The 23,983-nt window shown below is 44.4% G+C and overlaps 5 protein-coding genes across 7 annotated transcripts; 2 read left to right on the plus strand and 3 right to left on the minus strand.

Moving 5' to 3' along the window:
• Positions 1–1,295: 1,295 nt before the first annotated feature.
• Positions 1,296–10,339, minus strand: LOC111069418. 3 transcript variants are annotated; one of them, XM_022359484.2, is made up of 7 exons: positions 10,216–10,339; positions 4,021–4,577; positions 3,739–3,953; positions 3,130–3,673; positions 2,405–3,060; positions 2,193–2,339; positions 1,296–2,124 (listed from the first exon to the last, which is right to left on the minus strand). In XM_022359484.2, exons 2-7 carry the CDS (start codon positions 4,467–4,469, stop codon positions 2,006–2,008), a joined length of 2,130 nt encoding a protein of 709 aa, XP_022215176.2. In that variant the 5' UTR covers positions 4,470–4,577; positions 10,216–10,339; the 3' UTR covers positions 1,296–2,005. The 3 variants fall into 3 exon arrangements, with proteins under 3 accessions (XP_022215176.2, XP_022215177.2, XP_022215175.2); XM_022359485.2 differs by lacking the exon at positions 10,216–10,339 and adding an exon at positions 7,507–7,594; XM_022359483.2 differs by lacking the exon at positions 10,216–10,339 and adding an exon at positions 5,724–5,831.
• Positions 10,340–10,896: 557 nt separating this feature from the next.
• Positions 10,897–13,123, minus strand: LOC111069400 (transmembrane protein 26). Its single transcript, XM_022359456.2, has 6 exons — positions 12,930–13,123; positions 11,864–12,543; positions 11,589–11,787; positions 11,465–11,533; positions 11,193–11,408; positions 10,897–11,119 (listed from the first exon to the last, which is right to left on the minus strand). The coding sequence occupies exons 1-6, from the start codon at positions 13,121–13,123 to the stop codon at positions 10,897–10,899; spliced, it is 1,581 nt and encodes a 526-aa protein (XP_022215148.2).
• Positions 13,124–15,565: 2,442 nt separating this feature from the next.
• LOC111069412 (39S ribosomal protein L11, mitochondrial) lies at positions 15,566–16,414 on the plus strand. The gene is made up of 3 exons (XM_022359470.2): positions 15,566–15,764; positions 15,822–16,106; positions 16,169–16,414. Exons 1-3 carry the CDS (start codon positions 15,630–15,632, stop codon positions 16,337–16,339), a joined length of 591 nt encoding a protein of 196 aa, XP_022215162.1. The 5' UTR covers positions 15,566–15,629; the 3' UTR covers positions 16,340–16,414.
• On the minus strand, positions 16,360–17,349 carry LOC111069411 (ribosomal RNA processing protein 36 homolog). Its single transcript, XM_022359469.2, has 3 exons — positions 17,187–17,349; positions 16,593–17,130; positions 16,360–16,536 (listed from the first exon to the last, which is right to left on the minus strand). Exons 1-3 carry the CDS (start codon positions 17,253–17,255, stop codon positions 16,406–16,408), a joined length of 738 nt encoding a protein of 245 aa, XP_022215161.2. The 5' UTR covers positions 17,256–17,349; the 3' UTR covers positions 16,360–16,405.
• Positions 17,350–18,287: 938 nt separating this feature from the next.
• Positions 18,288–21,737, plus strand: LOC111069425. The gene is made up of 4 exons (XM_022359493.2): positions 18,288–18,658; positions 20,597–20,739; positions 20,992–21,130; positions 21,191–21,737. The coding sequence occupies exons 1-4, from the start codon at positions 18,417–18,419 to the stop codon at positions 21,420–21,422; spliced, it is 756 nt and encodes a 251-aa protein (XP_022215185.1). The 5' UTR covers positions 18,288–18,416; the 3' UTR covers positions 21,423–21,737.
• Positions 21,738–23,983: the final 2,246 nt, after the last annotated feature.

Here is a 23,983-nt window from a genome sequence, read left to right on the forward strand (position 1 = left end):
AAGAAATTAATGATTAGGAAGACATAGAAATGCGTATTGCGACTTTTGCAACGGTTTTTGGCCCACGGAAACCAAACCAAAAACAATAACTAAAAGTCCACTAAAATTATAAGGCGAAACCATGATTATGTTCGAATCTTTGGCAAAGCTCTGGCTGCTCCTAGCACACTCTCTACTAAGTCTACATATATATATGTATGTATTATTACGTATATGTATGTACAAAAAAGATATATCTAATTTTTTATTTTTGTAATTTTAGTTTGCATTTAAGCCCGCATTTTGTATACCTCATTAGTAGTTGAGTGGCAAGTAAACTAAATTTTGTATACGTATTTAGGCTTGGTTTCCTCCCCTTTTTTTTTTTGAACAAACATAAATGTATGTTTGAACTATCCATAACATAACATAACTGAAATGGAACGAAACGAAACAACAACAAAAAACTAATGTATTTTTTATGCAATTTATATGCATTGTATATGCAAGCGAAATTAATTATTTGTAGCAACTAAGCTGCCAACGGTTCGTGTTAAAGTTTTTCGATGCAAGCAAATTGGCAATTACCAACCAAAACAAAACAAAAAAACCAACCAGCCAGCAGTAAAAATTGGCAATTGGCACGGCTAAAGAGTCTAAACGATATGTGAAACGAAGCTCGCTCGATGTTTGTTTAGAGATATGACAGATGATATGATGGCAAGGCAGAACACAAGAAATGAAGCAACCTTAACTATTGGACAAAAATATACTAAAAACTAAGTTATGATGGAAAAAAAAACATACAACATATGGTGTTTTATTTATTTATATGGGAATTATATGGGAGCTGTCGGGGCACGTAAAATGTTTTTATAACCAAAAAAAAAACTGAATTAAATATGAAGCAGCTTGGTTATAAAATAAAAGAATTTTTCTCTTTCATATGGTAAATACTCGTTTGTTCGTCTCAGAATTTTAATTTTATTTAATTTAATTTTTATTCCATTATTAATCGTGAATAAATGCTGAAAATGATATGATAAGTCGTGCAGCATATTTTTGGGGGACTTTAGCCGTGTGTAGAATACATGTAAAATTTGCCTACACTTGTATATTTGAATGTGCCAGATAAAGATAGCATGCGAGAGATACTTTTGTGTTTGAGGTTCGTTGGCAGATTTTTATCTGGAGATAACTACGCTATACATATAGATCTGAACGTGGAATGCGTTGAACAATTAACACCAATTAAAAAGCCCTCTTTAAATTTTAGCTTTAATTTATTTTCTCAAACATGATCCTTCGTTTATTGGTTTATTAGTATTCACACTTATCAAATAGGTATAAAACATCGATTGGTTTAGTAATCTGGGGAATTCACATATACATTCATTCATTTGTTTTTTTTTAGTCGTTGGTAACGTTTTACAGCGGTGTAGGATTTTGCTTGTAGTTATAATATATAGATATAGACATTTAAAGAACTAGCGATATCTAAATGTACATACAATATATACATATATATATATATAGTATAGTATAGTAAATGGTACAATATCAATAATGTATTCACGGGGGGATGGGATCGAGTGAACATCAACTAGAACAAAGTGCCACAAGATGATCACAATCGATCACAAACAAAATTGCAAAATAATTATCATTGGATGCCCGAGAATGGGGCATGCTTAAGCGTGTCTGTACCTGTTTCGGCTATTGGGTGGCGGCACCTTAACTAGAATCAAAAAACAAAACGTGTATATAACTAACTAACTAACTAACTTGAGCTATGGATAAGCGAACTATGTAAAATTAGTGAAAATATTCAATATGCTATGCACTATTAAAAAAACACAAAGCGACGCGACGCTCTAAGACGACGCGTGCCCCGCGGGGGCATCACATTTAGGTACGCATAATTCTTGTGGCATCCTCTCACAGTTGGCCATCCTATTCACATATCGATTACAACAATATCAGGTCCTCGCACAATAATTTATGTATGTATTTTTCGTGCAGCTCGTCAGCACACCTTCTCAATCATTTTCACCAGCTCTTTGTACAATATACAATCACGTCCCCGAGGCTTGCATATCTCGCGATGATCCAGCCGTATGCCGCACACATCACCGAATCCAGGATCTGTTCAATGGGAAATATAAAAATTAATATCAAGTAATATTTGTAGATTGATAGCGAAAAATCCTTACCCGCTGAATCCACGCCCACAATGCGCAGGTAAAGCACGGACATGAGCGTCAGGGCCGTCTCCACAAAACTAAATACCTCGATCTTCAGATGACCCAGATGATATAGCCCAGCAAATCGCCGATGCAGATCCAAGAGATACTTATTGTCTGTTGGAAAATATACGATACCAATTATTCCTTTGTAAATTCAGATTTCTTTGGCTCAAACTTACTTTTTTCAATCTCCAGCAGCTCCACGGAACGGGAGAGCAGTGGCGCCTTGATGCTCGCCAAATGGGAGCCACGATGCGGCACCGAGTAGAAAAAGCAGCCGCGTGCTGAGCGCCAGAGCGGCGTCATGGCGGGACGCCCGCACTCCCAGGCATCCACAATCAGCTGCTTGATGAACAGTCCGCCCTTCGAGTGGCCCACATAGATGATGGGATGGCCGTGTCCCACGCGATGCTGGATGAGCAGTTCGGCCATTTCCCGGGAGCGTTGAAACAAATTGGAGCGCGGCTCTTTTCTCTTCCACAGCGGACGCCACAGATACGGATCGGTGGTGTAGTTGATGGCTATGACCCGAACGCCGGGACAGTCCAGGGGCAGCCAGTCGCCGGGCCAGCATGTGGAGTAGTTTGGATCGTTGGGCGAGGGCTTATTCTTTCTGCTGGATTTGCGCGGCGCAGCACTTGGGGTAAACGGCCGCTTCTTGGTTTCCTCGCTCTCGTTCTCATTGCCATTGCCAATGCCACTGAGCATGGACTCTAGTTCGCCCTGCCGGAGGCGGCTGTTGTTGTCCTGCATGCGCAGGCGGAACGTCGGAAAACTGTACTCGACTCCCTCGCATATCTGTATGTCCTCGGGGCCACCGCACAAGTAGGCAAAGCTACGGAGCAGAAATTAATTAATGCTGGCAACTCATAACCAACCAGGGCTGGGCTGGGGGCTGACTTACTCATCGGCATCATCGCTATCGGAAGCATTGAAATTGAACTCCTCCGGCGGCGTTTCCACTGGCTGCTTCAATCGCAGCCTATGTCGCACAGGCACATCCTCGGGGCTGTGCGTGTCCGCCAAGCGGTTTAGGGAGGTGAATTTGGCTCTCTTCTCTCTGGGCGCTGGATGAATGGCTGCACTGCGGGAATGGCGGGGTCGCTTGGGCGGTCTCACTGGCGGACGCGGCGGACGGTCAAACTCCACCGGCTTGCGATCGTTCTGCCAGAGTCCCTGCTTCCAGGTATTCACCAGCGATCCGTGCAGGCCATGGATCAGCACAATGTCGGCCCGAATCGGTTCACCGGGCGGCGGTTCGGCCAGTATGTTGATGGTGCAACAGCTGGGCGCATCCGAACGTATGCCAAAAATGGGTGGACCCTGCATGGGACCACAGGGCGTACAGGGCGTGCTGGGCGCAGTGAGGGTGTCGGGCAGACTCTCCAAGCCATCCTGCGTCCTGCGCATTTTCAGCAGCTTCAGCAGCGGTCCCAGCCGATTCGAAACTGTGCAAGAACCAAGTGAAATTGTTGATCTTAGCCAGAGATATAGCGGGGAGGCAAAAACTTACCCTGCACTGAGGACAAATTCATTGAAATTGTATTGGCGGCAAAGGCCACCAGATGGGTGAGGGCCTGCCTGCTGGAGGCCAGATTCTGCAGCACACGGAGCACACGCACATCGCGTATGCCCTGGATGCCACGCGCCACACCATTCGCCAGTGGCAGCACCAGACGCACCAGTATGCCAAACACCACGCGCATGCTGCCCCCATTGTTGCTGTCCCTAAATTAAATATATAAGAATGCATTAGTGCTCGTCCAGTGTATTGTTTCTCAGGTGTTATACATACCCCTCCATTAGGGCGCCGGCGCTACTCGATCGCACCAGATCGCTGACCACCTGCTCCTCCTCCTGGCGATCGATTTCCAGCTCGTTCGCTTCATCATTTGTACTTTCTGTGCTGGCATGGATTTCATTCTGCGGAACCGTCAGCAATTCTGAGTCATCGACAGCTGGTCTGGCGGCCCCCAGCGGCTCCTCTCCAGCGATTCGCATCATGGCAATGTCACAGACGTAATGCTCATCGATTGACTGCAGCGTTGAGCAGTCTGTTCTCTTATCTCTGTGGCTTTTCTTTCCGTTTCTGTTTCTGTTTCCGTTTTTGCTGCTTCTCAGTTTTTCTATCTCCTCTGGGACTGGGACTGCAGTGTCATATTCTTTGAAAGGGTAACCGTTGACGTTGACGTTGCCGTTGCTGCCATACGATTCAGTAGCTGGCGCAGATCCTCTGTCAAACATTGCCAAAATGCTGCTGACGATGTTCGATGTTCGATGTCCGATGCGCGATGCTGCTGCTGAGGGCCAATTAGTTAGAGCTCAGGCAACAGTTTGCAGGCACAGCACAAGCTGTAAGTTAAATGTAAAAATTTACGTTTAATCGCGGATGCCAATGGAGCGTGGGGGCGTGTGACGACTATTCTAAAACAAAACTGGTCAAGGTCAGTGGCCTCATCCACTCATCTCTCTCTCTCGCTGGCCCTCTGTAAACGAATAGCCAGACTATATAAATAAACATTCACTTGAGGGTGCTGGCAGTGCAGTAAACAAACAAGACGACACGTGGGGGACAACAGTGCCAGAATTTTGTGGCAAAACTTTGATAAGAACGCGCTTTGTTTTTTTTTTTTGGATTTCAACAGCAACAAATTCTAAGAAAACTAACATTTATATGAAATGAAATCTAGAAATCTGTTGCTAAATGAAAGTAATATCAAAGTACTTATCGAGAATTCATTTCAACACACCTGTTTCTGTCCCTGTCCCTGTCCTGTCCCTCTCCTGTCCCTGTCCCTGTCCTGTCCCTGTCCTGTCCCTGTCCTGTCCCTGTCCTCATCCCTCTACTGTCCCTGCCCTATCCTATCTATTGCCTAATGATGTGCACAAAATTCTACTGCTAACCGCAAAGCAGCGATATTTATAACGAATGCTTTTGGATACCATTACATACAATCCAATTAGATGATGTCAAATATGCCGCATAATGTTAGCTTGCTGACGTGCTGCTGCCGTTTTAATGCCCTTGGGTTACATAGCCCTCCCTCGCCCCCTCTGTGGTTGCGGTGGCGCCCAACAAAAGGTTCAAGTTGAGGGTCGCAAAACAAAAGAACAGAGGCGGCGTGCCTGAGAGCTCGTTGCATGTCAGGCAAAACAGCGGGAAAACATCGCTTTTCCCCACATCACTTTTGCGTGTGTGTGTGTGTTAGCGACTGTTGCTATTTATAGCGAAACAAATGTGGCAATATGCTGCAAAAACGCCTTTGCATTTTTGCAATAAGTATATGCAAGTCCACCCCACGCCCCCCCGACTGCCTGCTAGGCGGTTGACTGGCCAGCCCTCGGATCTCGGTCACAGTTGCCAGTTACCCATATAGTACCAGTGGGTAAAATCACACCATCAATAAGCACTCCGATAACAAATACTGCGAGTATTCATTCTATTATGAAATCTCACAACTTGACAACATTCGCACTCTAGATTGGAGCTCAACTTACACTGGATTTCCTCGAGAACAAACACACACAGACTCGATGCTGCACCCGCGGCACTGGCAGTGCAATCCGCTCGCCAGCAAAATCAAAGCAATACTGCAACGGCACCTTGGCGCAGAGCAGCCCAGACCGATGCCGCTGTCGCTGTCTCGGCCGCTGCCGCTGACAATTCTGATGTCGAGGCCTGGCTGTGGAGAGGCTCGAGTGCAGTTTCAGTGGTTGAATTAATGAAAATACTTTCGAGTCAAGTGGCTGCCAGCAGCAGCAGTGCGTCAAAGCCGGTCAATTGTCGGGCCCAGTCTAATAGCTGGCAGAACGGCAAATGGAAGACAACTGAAAGCAGTTCAATTCATTTGGCACATCGCTTATCGTTCATTTTTGTTCATTAAGTGTCACTTGGAACTGGCAACTGGGAAATTTCAATGGAAATGTTTGCGTCGTCTCGGCTGCTAATTGAATGCCGTGAAAGTATCTTTGTTCTTTTTTTGTTTGTGGTTTGTGCTGCTGCCATAGTTTTAATCTAATGCCAAGCACTGATAGTCGCCCCTATCGTATGATATTCGCTTATGAATTTGCCTAACAAATTGATTTTATGGAAATTTTTTTGGAAATTAATTGCATGCAGATATGGTACAAAGGGCAAGCAGGCAGCCAGCCAGCCAACCAGCCAGCCACTCTTTAATCTAGGTAGAACTTTCCTAGCACACATTTAACCAGCGCACCAGCTCGCATTTATTTGCCGTCTTACCCAATTGTGTGAGGGGGTTGTGAACTCTTTTGATTGACAGCACTTAGTATGCCTGATGCCCAGTCTAAAATGCAAATGCACAGATAAACTCACTCAAGTGCCTGCCTGCCCCCCATTGTTATGCGAACCGAAGCAGGGAAGGGGAGGGGCAGTGTGGGACGGAACGGGCGCTAGTGCTACACACACAATGGAAACTCTCTAGTATACGATCGGTTGGGTATGTGCATGAAATGTATGCAAAAGTGCAACGGCACTACCGATGAGTAGCCGTAGCCGTTGCCGTTGTATGCAGCTTTGCTTCGCTTGCGCGTCTTATCTAATTTCAATCGACAAGAATCGCAAATTTGATTGTGTAACATATGCAGTACACACGAGCAGCAAGCAGCAAGCCACAAGCATCGCCTGGCATCGCAAGGTTAGCTGCATTTGAGCATGTCTTAGTCATGCTTGTGCGCCAAGCCAAGTGTCGCTCAATGAGGCCCACAAGCCGAACTCTGGCCGCTGCACGGCCAGGAGGGATTAATCATGCGCCCCGTGGACTTTGCCCAGCAGTCGCTACGTCGCTACGTCGCTGCGTCGCTTTTATCGGCATTCCCAAATGCATTCGCATTCGCTCTGTCTGCTGTGTAGCTTGTCGTTCGTTAATCACCCAAAACAAAGACTGCCCCCCAAAAAGGGTTTTGTCGTAATATCTGTTTGTCTTTGTGGGGCTGTTTTGATCGCTTACCGCTGTGGCGCCTGCTGTCTTCGATTGAAATCTGCGCATATTTGCTGCAAAACAGACGCGCATTTCTTAGCTGGAAATAGTGTATTAATCGAGCTGCGTTGGCAGTCAGCCCAGCAAGGGGGGGGGCAGTGGAGTCCAGTCCCCAGCATAGAGTCAATCAGTCAGTCAGAGTCCCACACGCAAGAGAGGCACAGGGAATGCTAATTAAAGTGTCTGTCGCATGCTGCAGCCACGTGAAATGTGAGGCGGGGGGCAATGAATGTGAATCAAGTGACGAGATTGCATGGTCGAATAGAGCAGCAGTAATTCACCTGTTTTGTTCGCGCTATTGTTGTGCAAAGTGTGCAATAAACTGGAACAAAAATCACAATACCAATCAAATCAGGGAACAACCATCACAAAACCATACGCGGACGATGACACAATTGCCCATCCAGCTGGGTTAGATATTCGTATTTATACGCCACTTCCACCCCATTATGTCTGGCCCCGTGTCGGATTGATTAACTAAGCCAATCGAACACAAATGTATTCTTCAGGTTCAAGAACTATTTGCACCGATAAGATAAGCTAAGCATTTTAAGCAGATTTTATTCCACATTACTTCTGGTGTATGTATGTACTTGACAAAAAGCAAAGAGAATAAAAGAAATAAAGAAAGAATAAAGAAAAAAAAAATTAAGAAAAAAAAGCAATAAAATTAACTAAAAAAAAAACAGCTGTCTCGTTCGTATACGAAAAAAAAGGTCGGAAGCAAGGAAACTGTGACATTTAGCAATAATTTATTTCAGGCAGGCAGCCAGCCCATTTATGGGTGACTGGCAGATAAGCGAATGCACTATCGGAAGGTCGGTTTCCTGAGTAGGTCAAAAGTAGATGCACTCGCCGGACAATGCATGGCGGGGACGGGAGAAAGGGCGACCAACAAAGGCTGTTTGTATGTGTTCTGTTCCGTTTGCCTGTGACCCATAAATCATAAAAAAGCTTCAAGATATCAGCCTCATTGGTTCTCTGTCTTCTATGGCAGCAACACAATCCACTGAATGGATTTAGTGGAAATTGCTGACAAACAAACTTTAATTATCCATTCCACTGTTTGTTTGAACTTAACAAGCGGCAGTCAACTATTTTTGTAAACAAAAACAATCATTATTACTCACACACACGCACATCATTTTCACTTTTGAGAATACAATTTCCATATACTTAAGTTGCCTGACAACAAATTCGAAAACAAGTTTGGCGCAAAGCGAATGGAAATTAATTTGGATTTATAGTATTTATGTATATTCTGTGTCTGCAAGGCATAGATCAGGCCATACGGCGGCGGCGTACGTTCTGGGGCTGCCTGCTGCTGCCATGAGGAACCACAAGAAGAACAGCCCTGACCCTCTCCCCCACACAAAGACAAACAATAAGAATCACCTTGAAGGAGCGTCATCATCCCATACAGGTTGCTGGGCTGCTGGCTGCTAGCTGGCTGGCTGGCTGGTTGATTGTATAATTAGTCTGTGTTGTGTGGCAACAGATTCTTTGTGTTAATTGGAATGTTTGTGCAGATGGCTTTGCATTGCAGAGTAATTACAAGCCCGGAGGAATGCACTCGGGGAATGAGAAGGATTTGCTGTAATGGGCAGTATCTATGACACGATTGCACGGGCGTGGGCAGCATGGATTATAAAAGCTTGCTTATGACGCCTGCCATCATCCATCAACAGCTGTCGCCGGGCAACCTTTGGACTGCCGTGGCAAACATGCAACACAAACACGAAGCGTACACACAGAAGCATAACCACCAGATGAGACACCTCCACAGCCAGCACCACTACCTATGCCACTGTGGCGTCCACTAGTTTTTACGCGATGTCTGTCTATGTATAAAACCGGCCAAACGATAAGAGAGCCGCAGCAGTGGCAGAATTTACTCTAAAGTTGTATCCAAAGAGCGTAAGCGAAACCAAAAGGTGTTGGTTCCATGGTTGATGGTTTTGTTGTTGTTGTTGCGAGACGTAACGTAACGAAACCGAAACCAAAACAACACGTGCAAGGTGTGGAATGGGGAGGTGGCGGAGTGGCGCAGCGTGAAGTTGGGAAGTTGACTCTGGTTGCGGACGCGACGCTTAAACCGCCTTAACCTTCACCACGCGTGCTAAGCACAGGTAAAAGGCCAGGCCAGGCCAGAAGTAATGAAACGAAGCAAAACGAATGGAATACGAGTACATATTTGTGGCCTGGCCTGGTCGAGTAGGAGCCTCATCATTTCTTTTTTTTTTTTTTTTTAACTTAAAGGCCAGGAACGTGTTTGGCATTCGTGATTTCTGCACCCTCGCACCACACACACACACACACACACACACACAATGTGGGGCCAGTTGAATAGGACGCGGGAGTGGCTTGTCCGCCCCATTTATAGACATCATCAGCGCTTGCCGGAATCTCTCTGATGAATCGCATTGTGTCAACCCCCCAACAATTTGTCGAGGGATTTCGCATCGCAAATGGCGTGTGAGTGTGAGTGTCTGTACGGGGTAGTCCATCATCGGGAGCATTTGTCAGCCAACTAACAAGTATTAATTGAATTATTCACAACTTGTCATTGGATTGGACAAATAAAGAATGATATCTCACACCTGCTTCATTATTATCGTTTAATTTTTAAACGGATGCCCAAGCGACTGGGCAACTGCTTCTTCAATAATTAATATGCACTCTTGGGTGGGTTTTTTTTTGCGGGTTGGTACTTCCTCTACATACATACATATGTTGTATGTATGTATGTTGTTCTGGTTCTTGTTGCTGTGTGTCACGTGGGGGGATGGGCTGACGCTGCCCTAGGGTAGGATTTATGGCATTCGTTCTTCGAGTGTTCTCGCAGCGTTCGTTCTCAGACCATATTCTTCTTAATAGGCATAGACACAAACAAACGTACAAACATAAGTATATCTATATTTGTATGTATACACACACACTAAGCTACAATAAAGCACGCAACACACACACACAGTCACGGTTCAACTTACACATCAGAGTGGAGAGCCCACTAAAAACAACACGAACAAAGCTTGCGCGCGGGCTTTTCAACGACGTAACAGGAAAAAATCTCGCGTCCCGCAGCGCTTGGACGCTCGGCAGCAACTATTCCGTCGTTACACAGCAAGCAATATCTTTCCACTGTCAACAAAAAATAAAAAAGTTTTGCGTTGTTGTCTGGCAGCTGTTCGTTCGTTCCGTTCCGTTCGTGCGCGTTGCTAAGCTTTTCGTGCGGGCAAATATATATACATAGATATCAACTTTATATTATACAGAGAGAGAGAGAGCTGACATTACAGAAAGCTAAGTGAGCTTTTACAGCAGCGGCTGCCAACTTAGAGCACAGCTAAGCTTATTAATCGATATGTGTAAGCAGCGGAGACGTAACAAAAACTACAAAGACAAAACCGTTACAAAGAGAGAGTACCAGCTGCAGGCGCTTACTGCCGCCCGCGCTTTATTTTCAATTCAAATGGGAATACAGTTGATTTAACATATCAAAATATATGTATGTGTGTGTGTATGTTTTCCGACAAATTTTCGACCGCCCCTTCATATGGGGAGTCATACAAAATAGTGGCGCTCCTGGAGCGGAGCGCTGCAGCCGCTGACTGCCACAAAAAATTGCATCTCTAACGCTGGAGGTTAGTTTCCAAAAAATATTCAGCCCCTCACGATGAGGACGAGGAGGAGGAGGAGCTGCCCGAGCTGCTTTCAGAGGAGCTGCTGTCGCTGCTGCTGCTACTGCCGCCCCGCTGCTTGCGCCGCCGGGCCTTGGCCTTCTTCTCGTCAATCACCTCGTAGCTGGGCAGCGTCGAATTGCTGGAGTCGGAGGAGCTGCTGCTGGAGCCGCTCGACTCCTCACTAACTGCCGCCTCGATCTTGCGGGCTTTCCTGGAGTTGGAGTTGGAGTTGGGGCAAATGCTTGAATCGATGATCACTGAGCGGGAGAACAGTTATTACCTACTTCTTATCATTTTTGTCCGCGTTCTTGGCGCGCTTCTGCTTCTTGGCCATGGCCAGGTCGCAGTCGCTGGGCGAGCTGCTGCAGATGCGCTTTGACGACTTCTTGCCCTTTTTGTCCTTGCGCCGTGGGTCCTTCTCGGTGCCGCTGGCCCTGGTGGAATAGAGATTCTGTGAGCTGGCCGTCGAGTAGCCAGTGTCCTTTCGTTTGCGCTTTTTCCTATGATTATTTGTGTAACATTTAACTGCAATTGGGTTGGGGATAAAGCCACTTACTTGTCCTTTTTGTCCTTTTTCTTTTTGCTATAGCTTGCCTCCTGTATGGCATAGTCTTTGTCCTTGGCCCTGCTTAGAAAAGAGTTTATAGATTGTGCTATGTGGATGGGGGGGACATGCTCACTTTTTGATTTTCTTTTTAACATCGCCGCCACGCTCATTGGATATCATGTAAATGCTGTTTTGGTCCGCCTCCTGCACTCGCCGACGCGACTGGAACTGACGCGACTTGGCCATGCGGCTCTCGCGACGACTCTTCCAGAATTCAGCATTGACCACGTACAGTCGATACAATTGCAGTATGATCACCAGAGAGTTTTTACCTACAAGCAGGAAGCGAGAGAAATATAATCTCTATAAGGTGGAAGGCAGACCCAAGCAGCAAGCAGCGACTCTTACATGTAAAGAAGACATTCATGTAGTTGATGATCTTGTACTGGAAAATGATCAGCAGGCGGAAGGTGAGGAAGGGAGCGTCCTGCAGTATGACATTGAGCACAATGCCCCACACATCGATGCCACAGCAGCAGTTTTGGCAGCAGTCCGTGTGCTCCTCCTTCTGGTGTGAGCCACTGCCACGGGGTCGTCGGCCACGCGTCGCCGATAGCACAATTGTAAACTGCATGAGGCTCCAGGACCAGATGCCCAGCGTCAGGTAGACCAGAAAGCCGATCCGTGCAATCGAATCATCCTTGTAGGAGTCGAAAAACTCAATAATGTCCGCCGCCGTGCCAATGTACACCAGCAGCAGCTGACTGAGCTGATCCCGTGTCAGGTCGCCCTTGGGCAGCAGCCAGCGGCCCACAATCAGAATGAGCATCAGGAACTGTTCAATGAGTGTCGTCCAGGTGTCCGTAGTGATGACGGGCAGCTTAATGCCAGCATCGTCCAGCAGATCTGTCACGGGATCCATGCCACTGCCACTGCTGCCGTTGCTGCTAAAGTTGCTCGCATTTGTGGCATTCGAGCTGGTCTGGGGGGCGTTTATTATCTGCAGGCGTCGCTCAATCTTGTCCAGCTCCAACAACCAAATGGCGGGCACAATGCTGCTCAGGTATAGAAACACCGAGGGGCAGAACCTGAACAAGTGGGTGGCAGCATAAGAGAGACAGATAGAGCATAGCGTTCAAAGAGGAATAGCAAAAACAAACAATGGTCCCGACCCTACCCGACCCGACCCGTTCCCGAGTGATGCGTCGAAAGGTAAACATCACCCAACCACCCACCCGTTCACACGGAATTCCATTAAAGTTTTTAACACCGTTACGACAGTGGGGGGATGGCTGGGCTGGTCAGTCTGCCCACATTAAACACATGATTTCACTTTTAATTGAAAATCAAAACCCAAAACCCAAGGGTGACGTCAGCGCTAGCCCCCTGGCTGTTGTTTACATTGCAGGAGACAGAGACAGAGCCAGAGCCAGAGGCGGATCTGCCTGGGAAGAAGAATCTATGTGTCGCTTACCAACGCCACTCCTGCGTCTTCTTGATCATGATGGTGAAAATGCCCTCGAGCAGCAGCAGCAGCAGGGGGCCGCATAGTGTCCAGTAGATGATGTCGTCCTTGAACGTCGTCACCCGCCAAATGGCCAGCAGACTGTGCGCACCGAATATGATCCTCGTTAGGATGGCCTTGATCGTCGATATTATCTTGGCCATGGTCTGATGGTCTCAATGACATAATCCTGTGGCTGCCAGCATCGAGTGTCAGTGTCAGTGTCAGTCACTCCACTTGTGCTACGCCTGTGCTACGCTTCTCCTCCGTTAGAACCGAACCGAACCGCACAGGTCAAAAAGCCAAAGGAAACTAAATTGACTTGAAAGGGACAGCAGAAACAGCAGGCCAAAACGCTTTCCTTCATTAGATGTTTAAACGCTTTTTAAGAAATTAAGGACACCGCAGCGAATGGCGCGTAATTGGTGAATGGACAGTGGACCCAGTCCCAGTCACAGTCCCCGTGTCCTCCGTCCTGTGTCCCCGTGTGTGTGCCTTAGCCCGAAGCGTCTTCGACATTTACAGGACCGTCTCTAGAGGCAAAGGAACCCAAGGGGAAGTCGGTTTTGGTTTTGAAACGCTCCTGGTAATGACACCCCCCAACGAAATCGAACCCATGCGTGTTACAATTATGTGTACACATACCTAGAAATCACCACGACCGTTAAATGGTTCAGCTGACTTTTTAGCCAACGAGACTAGCCAAGCCAAGCCAAGCCCTACCCGGCTCGGCTCGGCTGGGGCCACAAATGCAATGCAAACAAATCGCAGAGTGAAAAGGCGCCCAGCCTTGGCCATCAAAAACGTGATAATGTAGCTGCATGGAAAGTTATAGTCATCATTAAACCACCCCCCAGCCCGTTCCCACCTCCCATAGATGTTGTTGATGTTTACCTTTGTGTGGGTAAAGTTAGGTCAATGTTTTTAGCGCACGTGAAGTCATTGAACAGTGAAAAATAATAAATACAATGGGGGGCGGTCGATAGGGGATTGTCCCAACCTGTTGATTAGAGCACATAAATTGTAAAAGTAAGTACGCTTTTGTCGTGCATTGAGGCTATAAAATAACCGATTTTAAGATTTGGCTGCACACAACCGTACAAAAAATCAAACTCGCCAGTTGTGCTCTAGATGATGATGATCCTCGGAATTTCAATAGACTAAATCCAAATGAATTGATTGCTTTACCAATTTAGAAATTATATGATAGCCCAACCATCAAAATTAGCTTTAGTTCTCATATTCTTTTGATCATATATCTTTTTTCGATTTCTGAAATCACAATATTCAAATTTAAATTCAAATTTCGCGCTTTACTGTGTGTTGTGTTGAGTAACGTTTACTATCGTTATCGTTTGTCATTTGCCAGCCCTGACATCAGCTTCAGGGTGACCGTTTGCGGTATTTGGGTTTTTTCTTCGCAACATGTGGCAGCACTATCAATATTCGAATATTTTACATATTCGTTTCTCCAGCTCGATTACAGCACCGCATTTGAACAATAAACAATGAACAATAATGTCGTGTCCGTCATTATATTGTATTTTTTTAATAATGGCAAGGTATATTTCGGTATATCGGTATAAGTATATAATTAAGTTCCAATTATTTTCCAATGTATTCAGATACTTTTCAAAATGAACGCCAAATTCCAAACTACACAATTACGTTTTATGCTTTGGTCGTTTTTGTTTGAACGTTGTTTGAATGTTTTGAAAAAAACAATCGATACTATCATGATAGTATCGGGCTAAAAAAATGATTAATTATTAATTTTTTTTTTTTTGTTATTTACTGGTTACTGAGTGTTTTTGTGGAGACTTTCCCCTCATTTTCTGCTGAAATATTTCCCATACAAATCAAATGTATCATACGGGAACGCGTATGGAATGACGCAACAATGAATCTTTATTCCATACATTTTAGCAACATGGGGAAATGAAGTAGCAGCATTGTTGTGCGACTTTGGCACGGAATGAGCAACAATCTGCATACCTTGGGAAAATGGATATTATGGACTTGGGATATTGTTTGAATTTTCAGGTTCCAATTAATGCAAAAACTACTCAGTCTCTGTTCTAAAGATTTTAACAAAGTTTTGCAGCTCACGACTACCAATAATAGGTATCAGAACCGGGATAAATGTATTTATAACACACAAACATGTGCATTAATATGTAAAAAAACATGTCAATCTAGGATAAAATCATAAATAATGTTTCAATGGAGCTTGGAACAAAACATTTAATCCCAATTAAAAGAAATAAGGTATACAAAAGTACATACGCATAGAAGATACTTGGTTGACCAGCAACACTGACGTAACATTTAGTCAACATTTAAGTTTTATGCTTTGGCCGTTTTTGTTTGAACCTTAATATGTAAACAATCCAATAAAAAAGAGTTCTAAAATCTAACCAATCCTGAACAAAATTTATGTATCTATCGGATAAAATTATTTGTTTGGGGCTGACAGTGCCAAATAGCTAGTAATATTAAACCGAATATCAAAATCGAGGAATATCAACGCATCTTATCGTGTCCGTCGGTATATTTACGGTATATTTATGGTATATTTCGATATATTTTTGAGTGTCAGTCGGTATATTTTATCAACACCTTTGCATAACACAGGACGGGCAGCGATTTTAACGAAATAATTCAATTAAAATGTCCAAGGCAGCCGGTAAACTGAAATCCCTGAAGAAGACAGTCGATCGGGTTACGCATACGAGCAGACTGAAGACCAACATACCCGCCGGGATGGCGGCAGCAGGTCCGCCACTAGGACCCATGCTGGGTCAGGTTAGTAGAGCACTCAAAACATAGCACATTCGGTTGCTGATTAATGGTAATTCACAGCGTGCCATCAACATAGCTGGATTCTGCAAGGACTTTAACACGAAAACAGCGGAAATGAGGGAGGGCGTGCCTCTGCCCTGCCGCATATCTGTAAACAGCGACCGCAGCTACGACCTGGCCATACACCATCCGCCGGCGACTTTCTTTTTGAAGCAGGCGGCGGGGATACAGCGGGGCACAATGACACCTGGCAAGGAAGTAGCCGGCATGATTACCCTCAAGCATTTGTACGAAATTGCAGCCATAAAGATCCAAGATCCGCCCAATGCACTCCTATCCATGCAGGTGAGTCCACATGGCGCAGGAATTGATCCAAGGAAACTAAAAGTTCATTTGAACTCTTTCAGCAAATGTGTGAGATGCTCATCAGCATTGCGCGCACCTGTGGCATCAAGGTGGTACGCGACTTGGATCCGGCGGCCTACGGCGAGTTCCTGGAGGAGCGCAAGACCATTGTGGAGCAGCAGCGACGTGATCTCCAGGAGAAGCGAGAGGCAAAGATGCTGCGAACGGGCTAGTTAGTTAGGGGGTGTTCAGCATGAAAACTGTTTAATCGTTAATATACATCTATAGCTAAAGAAACTCTAATCCAGGCCAATCCGCTTTCTGTCCTTGGCCGCATTCTTCTTGCGCCTCTTTTCCAAATGCTTGTTCAACTTTCCAGTGCTCTTCAGCAGCTCGAACTGGGCCACCAGCTCCTTGGCACGACGTTCCTCTACAATAGAACAATATGTTAATGACCCTGTTAGGGCAGGATATAGTGGCACATACTCTTGGTGAGATAGTGAGGCTGCTGTCCGGCGTTATGTGACTTTTGGATGGTGTCACGCTCCTTTTTCAAGGAACGCTGCTTGAGGTGCCACCGCTTGTCCTCCACATTTTTGTTGATGAGCCTTTGCATGGTGTGTTTGATTTTCTGCTTCTCCTCGGCATCACCCACGTCGTCCAGTTGCTTCTTTAGCTGGCCAACTTCCTTGTCACGTATTTTAGCAACAAACTTGTAGTTTTTCTTGAAGGTTTCAATGTTGTAGTCGCCCGACTTTTCATCGAATCGTGGATCCCGTAGCTCAACGTCTTTTTTGCGCTCCACGCGCTGCTCAGCGCCCAGGAAGGGAACCTGTTTCCTGGAGCTCATCTCACGCGGACGATTCTTGTTGAGACGCTTGAGGTCGGTTTTGGTTTTCCGTTGCTTTGCCGGGGCGCTCTTGCTGCCCAGCACCGCCTCCTTGTATACCTTGGCGCCCAGCTGCTCCTTGAGCTGCATAATCTCCTCGAACGACATGCCCTTAAGGTCTTCACGTATTGCAGACTAAAATGGATTATCATTTAGCTGGAGCAACTCAAACCTAGCACTTTTTGTTTCACCTGGCTCTCATCTTCACTGACCGCCTCCGGCTCCGAGTCTGGCGCGGACTCACTAGAAGACGTATCCATCGAATTGGCGCTCAAATATTAGTTTATTTACAAAATTTACAAAATTCCACACGTGTTTTGGTTTTTTTGTTTTGCTTGGAACAGCTGATTGGTGATGTTTGCATTAGGTGGCAGCCCTGAAGTGCTGCCACTTTTTACAACTGATTTTTTGTTTGAAATAAGTTTTAACGACAACGGCCCTGCTTAGATTACATATTTACAGTCACCAGAAGTAATATTTCCACAAACCAACGTGGATTCTAAGAATTGGCTGTTCACTTATACATGTGGGAACCAATGCTTCTTCTTTGACAAAGGAATTCCCAACCATACACACATGTACGTACGTTATATCATTTTAATTAGCTTGCAATCTATTTACGGGTAAATTTTCATGAAGACTTGGAAACCCAACAATCGACATAATCAAGAAATCTATGATGGGAAACCACAAATTTCTTGGAGCCAGAGTAATGTTACAAGCAACCAAGCAATAGGGAAATTCGGTTTTGTCTAAGATTTCTGTCTCTCTGTGTGTGTGTGAGTTTTACGTTTAATGTATGTGGAGATAAAGTAACAATTGTAACTTAATTACACACTGGGCGCAATATTCATGCCAGGATTTGTCTCAGGAAAATCACACGAGTAGGGCGTGATTATTGCGAATTCCATTACACGGGAGAACACTTGAAAGAAATGTGAGTAATTAAGTGCGGTTAGGAAAGCTTGTTTGTGCTCCCCAGGCAGGAAGTGCAGCTGGAGACAAGGACTCAATCAATCCTTCGATTTTGACTTGAAACGATGGCAAATTGGGCGACAAGTGTACATCCGCTAGTCACAGAAAGATACAAAGTAATTTATGCAAATTCCCTACCCAAGAGATTTTCTCTGTCTGTCTGTCTGGCTGGCTGAGAGGAATAAGTCGCTTGCCTTTGTAATGTAAACAAAAGAGGAAACACGTGCTGCTGGGTCTGTGTCTAGGTCTGTAGACGCGCATGCGCCACCAAACATCCAGTTAACAGCAGCATTTACAGAGAATCATCCTTCTTGCAGTCCTTTTAAAGACGATGCTTGTGACTGGCCGGCACAGTTCGCTGTTAGCATTCGTTCGGTTGACTTGCCCCGAGAGCTCAGGTCCCGTCAATTATTATCCATTATCGTGGCAACAAGTGTCCTTTAAGGATGTGCGTAAGCAACTCTTGTACGTTCATAGTTTTCGGGCTTGCAATCATACTGATTGGGATTGCGGTTCCCGGCCTTGCCCAAAATGAGGCCAGCGCCCAGACGGCCGTTCTGCCGGAGGAGTGCGGTAGCACGCAGAGAATGGTAGATGAGTGCTTCAAGGATTTGCCACCACATCTAATGGAGTTTCTGCAGAACACCAAAATTGTCATCAGCAAGAGGGACATCACGACAAAGTGCAAGTAAGCAATCAGCTTGGGACCGTCGGATAGCCAGCTTCCAGAAGTGCATGTGAATTATGCGTATGAGAAATTAAGACAGGGGCCCATCGATGGGATGCATTCACGGATTATTGATTGACCCACTCAAGCTGCTGTTGACACCCAGCGCAATATTTAATTAATTCATATTTGGCCAGGGCCAGAGGGTGTCGAAAGCACTCTTTCGGGCTTTCTTTATTTAAGCGACAAGAAACGATATCCTCCTCGAAAATTCTTGCCAGGGCCGCTAAGAGGATACAAGTTTCCTGATTAATTGCTTCAAGTTTAAGTGTCAATCTGAATTAATTAATTCGAGACCTTTGAAATCAATTATGTTGGTTTATGTTGTGTGTTGACACTACATTAACTATATTCAGGCGTATAATTAACTAATTAAGGTTTAGGGATACATTACGGACTCAAACCTAAAACGATTTAATTCAAACAATTATTTAATTGTTCAATTAATTACTGCCATTATTAATCAGTCGTACACTGTACTACTCTGAGAGAATGTGCAAGCGTGTGGATAAGCACCTGGATCTAGGAAGCTGCCTTCTAAAACTGAAATAATTTCATTAATTGTGTTATGGCGGCAAAAACTTTAAAGCAATCTTATCTAAAACTGCTACAATTCTTAAAACTTTTTCCCCAGCCAGAAATGCAAGCAAATCGGATAACAATTACCATTTCCGCTGGGGAGTCCCTTTTATACATCTTCGTTCTCGTCTTGTGGGTCGTTCCATCTGTTGGATGATAGATACAGTTTCGCATCCCAAGTCTGATCCAATCACAATGGGGGGCATCCTTATACGTGATTGACGGAAACTGTCAGTGACTCTCAGGATAACCTGCAGTCGGCGGTTCCAATGCCAGAATTGTCGATTGATTGGTGTTCAACGTTTATTTATTTATTTTTTTTTTTTTCGTATTTTCTTGCAAAATGGAGTACTTTTTTGGCTGAATTATTAAGGTAGACAACAAGCAAGAAAGTTTGCAAAGTTCGTAAAGAAAACTGCTGTTGTAACTATAGATAAAAGTTTGTATGTTTTACATGTTCAACATTCGACTTCCTAAAAATGGGAAGGCGCTGGGCTTAAGCTTGCTAGTTTAAATGTTGGATATTAGCACGGAACAAAACCTCATTTTCTTGTTACAAAATATCTTCAACGAGAAGGAACGTGTGACTCGCTTCTTTAGACGCGACTCTACTTTTATACACGTACTCAGTCAGTATATAAATAGGTAGGAAAATTTTGAAATACATTTGTAACAGTGAGTAATATCACATGAGTCTGGAAACAAAATTTGGTTTCTCTAGCTCTTATAGTCTCTAAGATCTAGGCGCTAAGCAGGACGGACCAGACGGACGGACATGGCTATATCGACTAGGCTATTGATGCTGATCAAGAATATATATACTTTATGGGGTCGGAAACGTTTCCTTCTATGCGTTAACTCTTTTTGAGTAAGGGCATATAAAAAAGAAGGCGAACGCAGGGAGTCCTAAAAGAGCAAGTCCTAGTGTAACCAGCCGCTTTCCCTTTTTTGCATATATCCCATTGGATTTAGCAACAAAATTGGTTAAATTTGATTTGGTGCAGTCAGCAAAAGTGTTGGAATTTCATGAATCGTGTCAAGTTTCTGTCAAGTAGCAATAAAGGTCCAAGCTAGGGACAATTTTCAAGAGAGCGTTTGAAGCTGTTGGCTTCCTTGTTAAGTTTATTATTTATTTACGCATTCTGTCGGTATCGAAGCAAATACTTTGTGAGTTCCCTTTGTGTGGGAGTACCAATACCTGGCAACAGTATTTGGGGGCCATGTTTCGTGTGTTTCTGGGGCCTCCGGCTCCCCCATCAATCAGCGTTCAACTCAATTATTGCATTGAAATGGGACTACATACAAATGTTTGTTTTGCAGCATTTTTAACCGTGGCATGCAATGCTTTGATGCCTACTCGAAGCGCTGCCTAAACGATCGGAAGCTGGAAACCTTTAAAAACAATGTGGAAGGAGCCCGTCGATTTTTCTATAAATTTTGCGGCGATGCGGATTTTCAGCGAGGTAAGATACACACAAGGATAGCGACGCCAGGTGGGAAATCAATTTGGCAAGCCGAGACTGAATCAGACATAAGCACACCCGAGGCGCAAAGTACTCAACAGTGAGATACACACTGAGATAAACACACACACAAGGACCCCATGAGATTATCCCGCTAAGTCAAGGACAAAGCTCGAACAAAAGACTCGCGACTAGACAGTACTTCAATTGTCGGGTAACATTATCCATTATATGTTGCTTGGTTTTTGGCAGATTACCTGAGGCACAAGGACTGCTTCGCCTACATCCAATTGGACTGGGTCAGCTGCACATCCGAATTCGAGAGCATCCTCAGTGACGAGGTACACGATGGGACGCGAAATGCCAGCGAAAAATTTATGGAATTCTGTTGGTAAGTGGTTCTTGGATATTGCAAATCGAATGGTTAATGGCCATTTGTCATCTCACTCAGTGCCCGCTACGCCTACGAGAATTGCATCTATAACAGTGCGAGATACAAGTGCTACAAGAACTCAGCGGAGTTTGCACGGGAAACGGCCAAAATGTTGTCCGACGAGAAGCACTTCAGGAACTGCGCCATTCTCGAGAATATCTGCGGACAAGCCTCACGACTGGCCCGCCAATGGCTCGGTACGCAGCTGACCCTGCTGCTGATTCTGTTTGTGGTGCGACTTCTGCCGTAAATCAAAGCTCAACAAATGAATGTGGGCGGGTGGTGGTGCTGTGGGTCTATGGGTTAGTGGATGTGTGTGTGAGTGTGTGTGGATTTGGGTGTGGGGTGTGGATATGCATGCGGTCTGGATATGGTGGTTTGAGATTGAGTTTTTATATTTTGGTTGTCCTTCGGTTGTCCAAATGAAAATGCCAAGCATTTTCGAGCTCCCTACCTCACTTTCTCTCTCTCTCTCTCTCTCTCGGTGGTGTATTTTTGGATATGGTTGGGTGGGTCACGGGGTCGGAAAGCGGCACTGGTTTGCTAAGTCTGTAGTCTGCTAAGTCTGTAGTCTGCTAAGTTAAATTAAATGTATATTTCAAATAAATTTATCATTCATGATGTTCAACTACGCTTCGTTTTCCTAGGCTACAGAGAATGCGGGTCGAGTGATTGCTGAATGCAAATAAATTCTACCAAGCATTCCGTTCTTTGTTGACCGGCGCTTGGATGGAAGCTATGGAAGCTGAAAATAAAATATTTTTACAGGTGTTAGAGCCAATAATATTTCCAAGCGTTCTGTTCTGTTTCTCTCCGTGGTGCATAGTGGCAGTAAGGGTAACTTTCCGTGAAATCAAGAAATTTGCAATAAAAAGTTGAGACGGATAAACAAATTCTAAGGAAACTATTTCTGCTTAAAGGTTTCTCATCAATTCTCATTCAGCTCTTGTCTAATAAAATCAGAGAGCAGATAAGATTTCTTGAATGGAAATTGTACGAACAAATATTACCTGTTACCGAGGCTAATAACTTAAATTATTTGCTTTTGTTTCCGAATTTCCATAATTGTTTTAAATGCTTTGCAGCAGCCACTAACGAAATACCAATCAACTTTATTCAATGCACAAGGGCAGCGAGTAATGGAAAATACTACCGCACGTGTCTCATCAACCTTTCAACTATTTGCCAACTATATTAGTGAACTTTTTTTCCACTGCAATCAGAGCACACACTAGGTCATCGGCTCCAATCTGTTGCTCACCGATGACAAGTTTAATTGCATTCGCCCTCAAAGGTACATGCGACAGCGATGCTATAAATGAAACAACCCCCAACGTCCAGGCTAGTGCATACTCCTCACGATGGAAAGCAAATGAAAGTAGCTGATAGCTCGCAACCTAAACTCAAAGTGAAATCCGAACACAAGCCACTTGCTACCCGCCAAACATATCCAGCGCATATGAGGGCCAAACTCATTCCCCCAGAAGCAGCTGTTGCACACAAAGTTACCAAAGAAAAACATTTTTCCCCAACACGGTTAAGAGTCGCTCTTGTGGGTTACGGGCTCCATCCATTGCTGGATGCTGCTAACGTTGTTGTAGGTCGCTGGTCCACGTTAATTTTCCTACTGGCTGCTGCAACATGAAAATTGAACACTAATGGCTGTACTCCATTACCGAGACTGTCACCGTAGCTAAGTACTTATTTTAGCTAACTTTGACATTTTGCTCCACAAGGTAAGTGAAATAGCGTAGAAAAACAGAATGAAATTAGCTGGAAGAACGCAGTTTTCTTTTCAGCATTCACGGGAAATACCTCCATGAAATGATGCCTCGATTCACCTTGTCTTTGAAATTCATTCAAGCTGCATTTTTGTACAGCAACCAAACCGAGAGAAGTTACTTTTTTTTTTGGGAAAAGGTAGGCTGCCATTTGCATGCGAGCTAAGTGAAAGATGCCAAAAGTGCTGCCTCGGGTGGTCATGTAACATTGCTACTTTGAATTGTTTTTCCTAGCAATTATTATTAGGTTAGAATTATGGTAAAATATACAAATCTAATTTTAATAATTTTATTTAACTCTGTAAAATCATATTAAAGTCATATTGAATATATTTAATAAACACAAAAAATAATACAGGAAAATTAAATTCTTACAAGAAAAGGTTTCTTTGAAGGAGAGAGGATGTGCGTTGTATCTTACAACTAATAACACTGTGCTGTACCCTCTTACGCTACCAATATAGAGAGAGATTTTGGGGTTGTGTTGCAAATTTTAAAGATGGCAAGCGGCTCTAAAAATTAAACTAGGTCTTGTAAAAAAACATTCGAAAGTTTTAATTTTGTAGCACTGTGTAATTGTGTGTGGTAGCTTTTGAGCTTTAGTGGATTTGTGCCTATTTAAGTCTGCAAATTCTCATCATGGAGTGCTTTGTGGAATTAAAATCCGAACTAAAAATAATAACAAACTAAGAAATAACATTAATTAAAAGGCAAAGAAGACAGGAAGATAAAAGATGAATTAAGCATACACATAAACTAGTATTAAGCTAGAGACCATTGGCATAGCAAGTGTTGGCTCGAAATGGCTCGCAGTAAATACAAATCAAAGCCTTAAATCTGTCATCAAAATTGCGCTGTTCAAGGCCCTTGTCTCCCAAAAATTTCTACTGAATGAATGGGTTGGGGTTGAGCCCTCGAATGGTTCTGAATCGAACTTTTAATTGAGTCAATTAAGTGGAGTGGGTTATGCACAAAGGTTACTGGGGTTTTGGCCGATGGAAATTCAATGCGCCGCATATTTAACAAGCAG

The sequence above is a fragment of the Drosophila obscura genome, unplaced genomic scaffold (assembly GCF_018151105.1).
Source record: "Drosophila obscura isolate BZ-5 IFL unplaced genomic scaffold, ASM1815110v1 contig_150, whole genome shotgun sequence".
NCBI lineage: Eukaryota > Metazoa > Arthropoda > Insecta > Diptera > Drosophilidae > Drosophila > Drosophila obscura.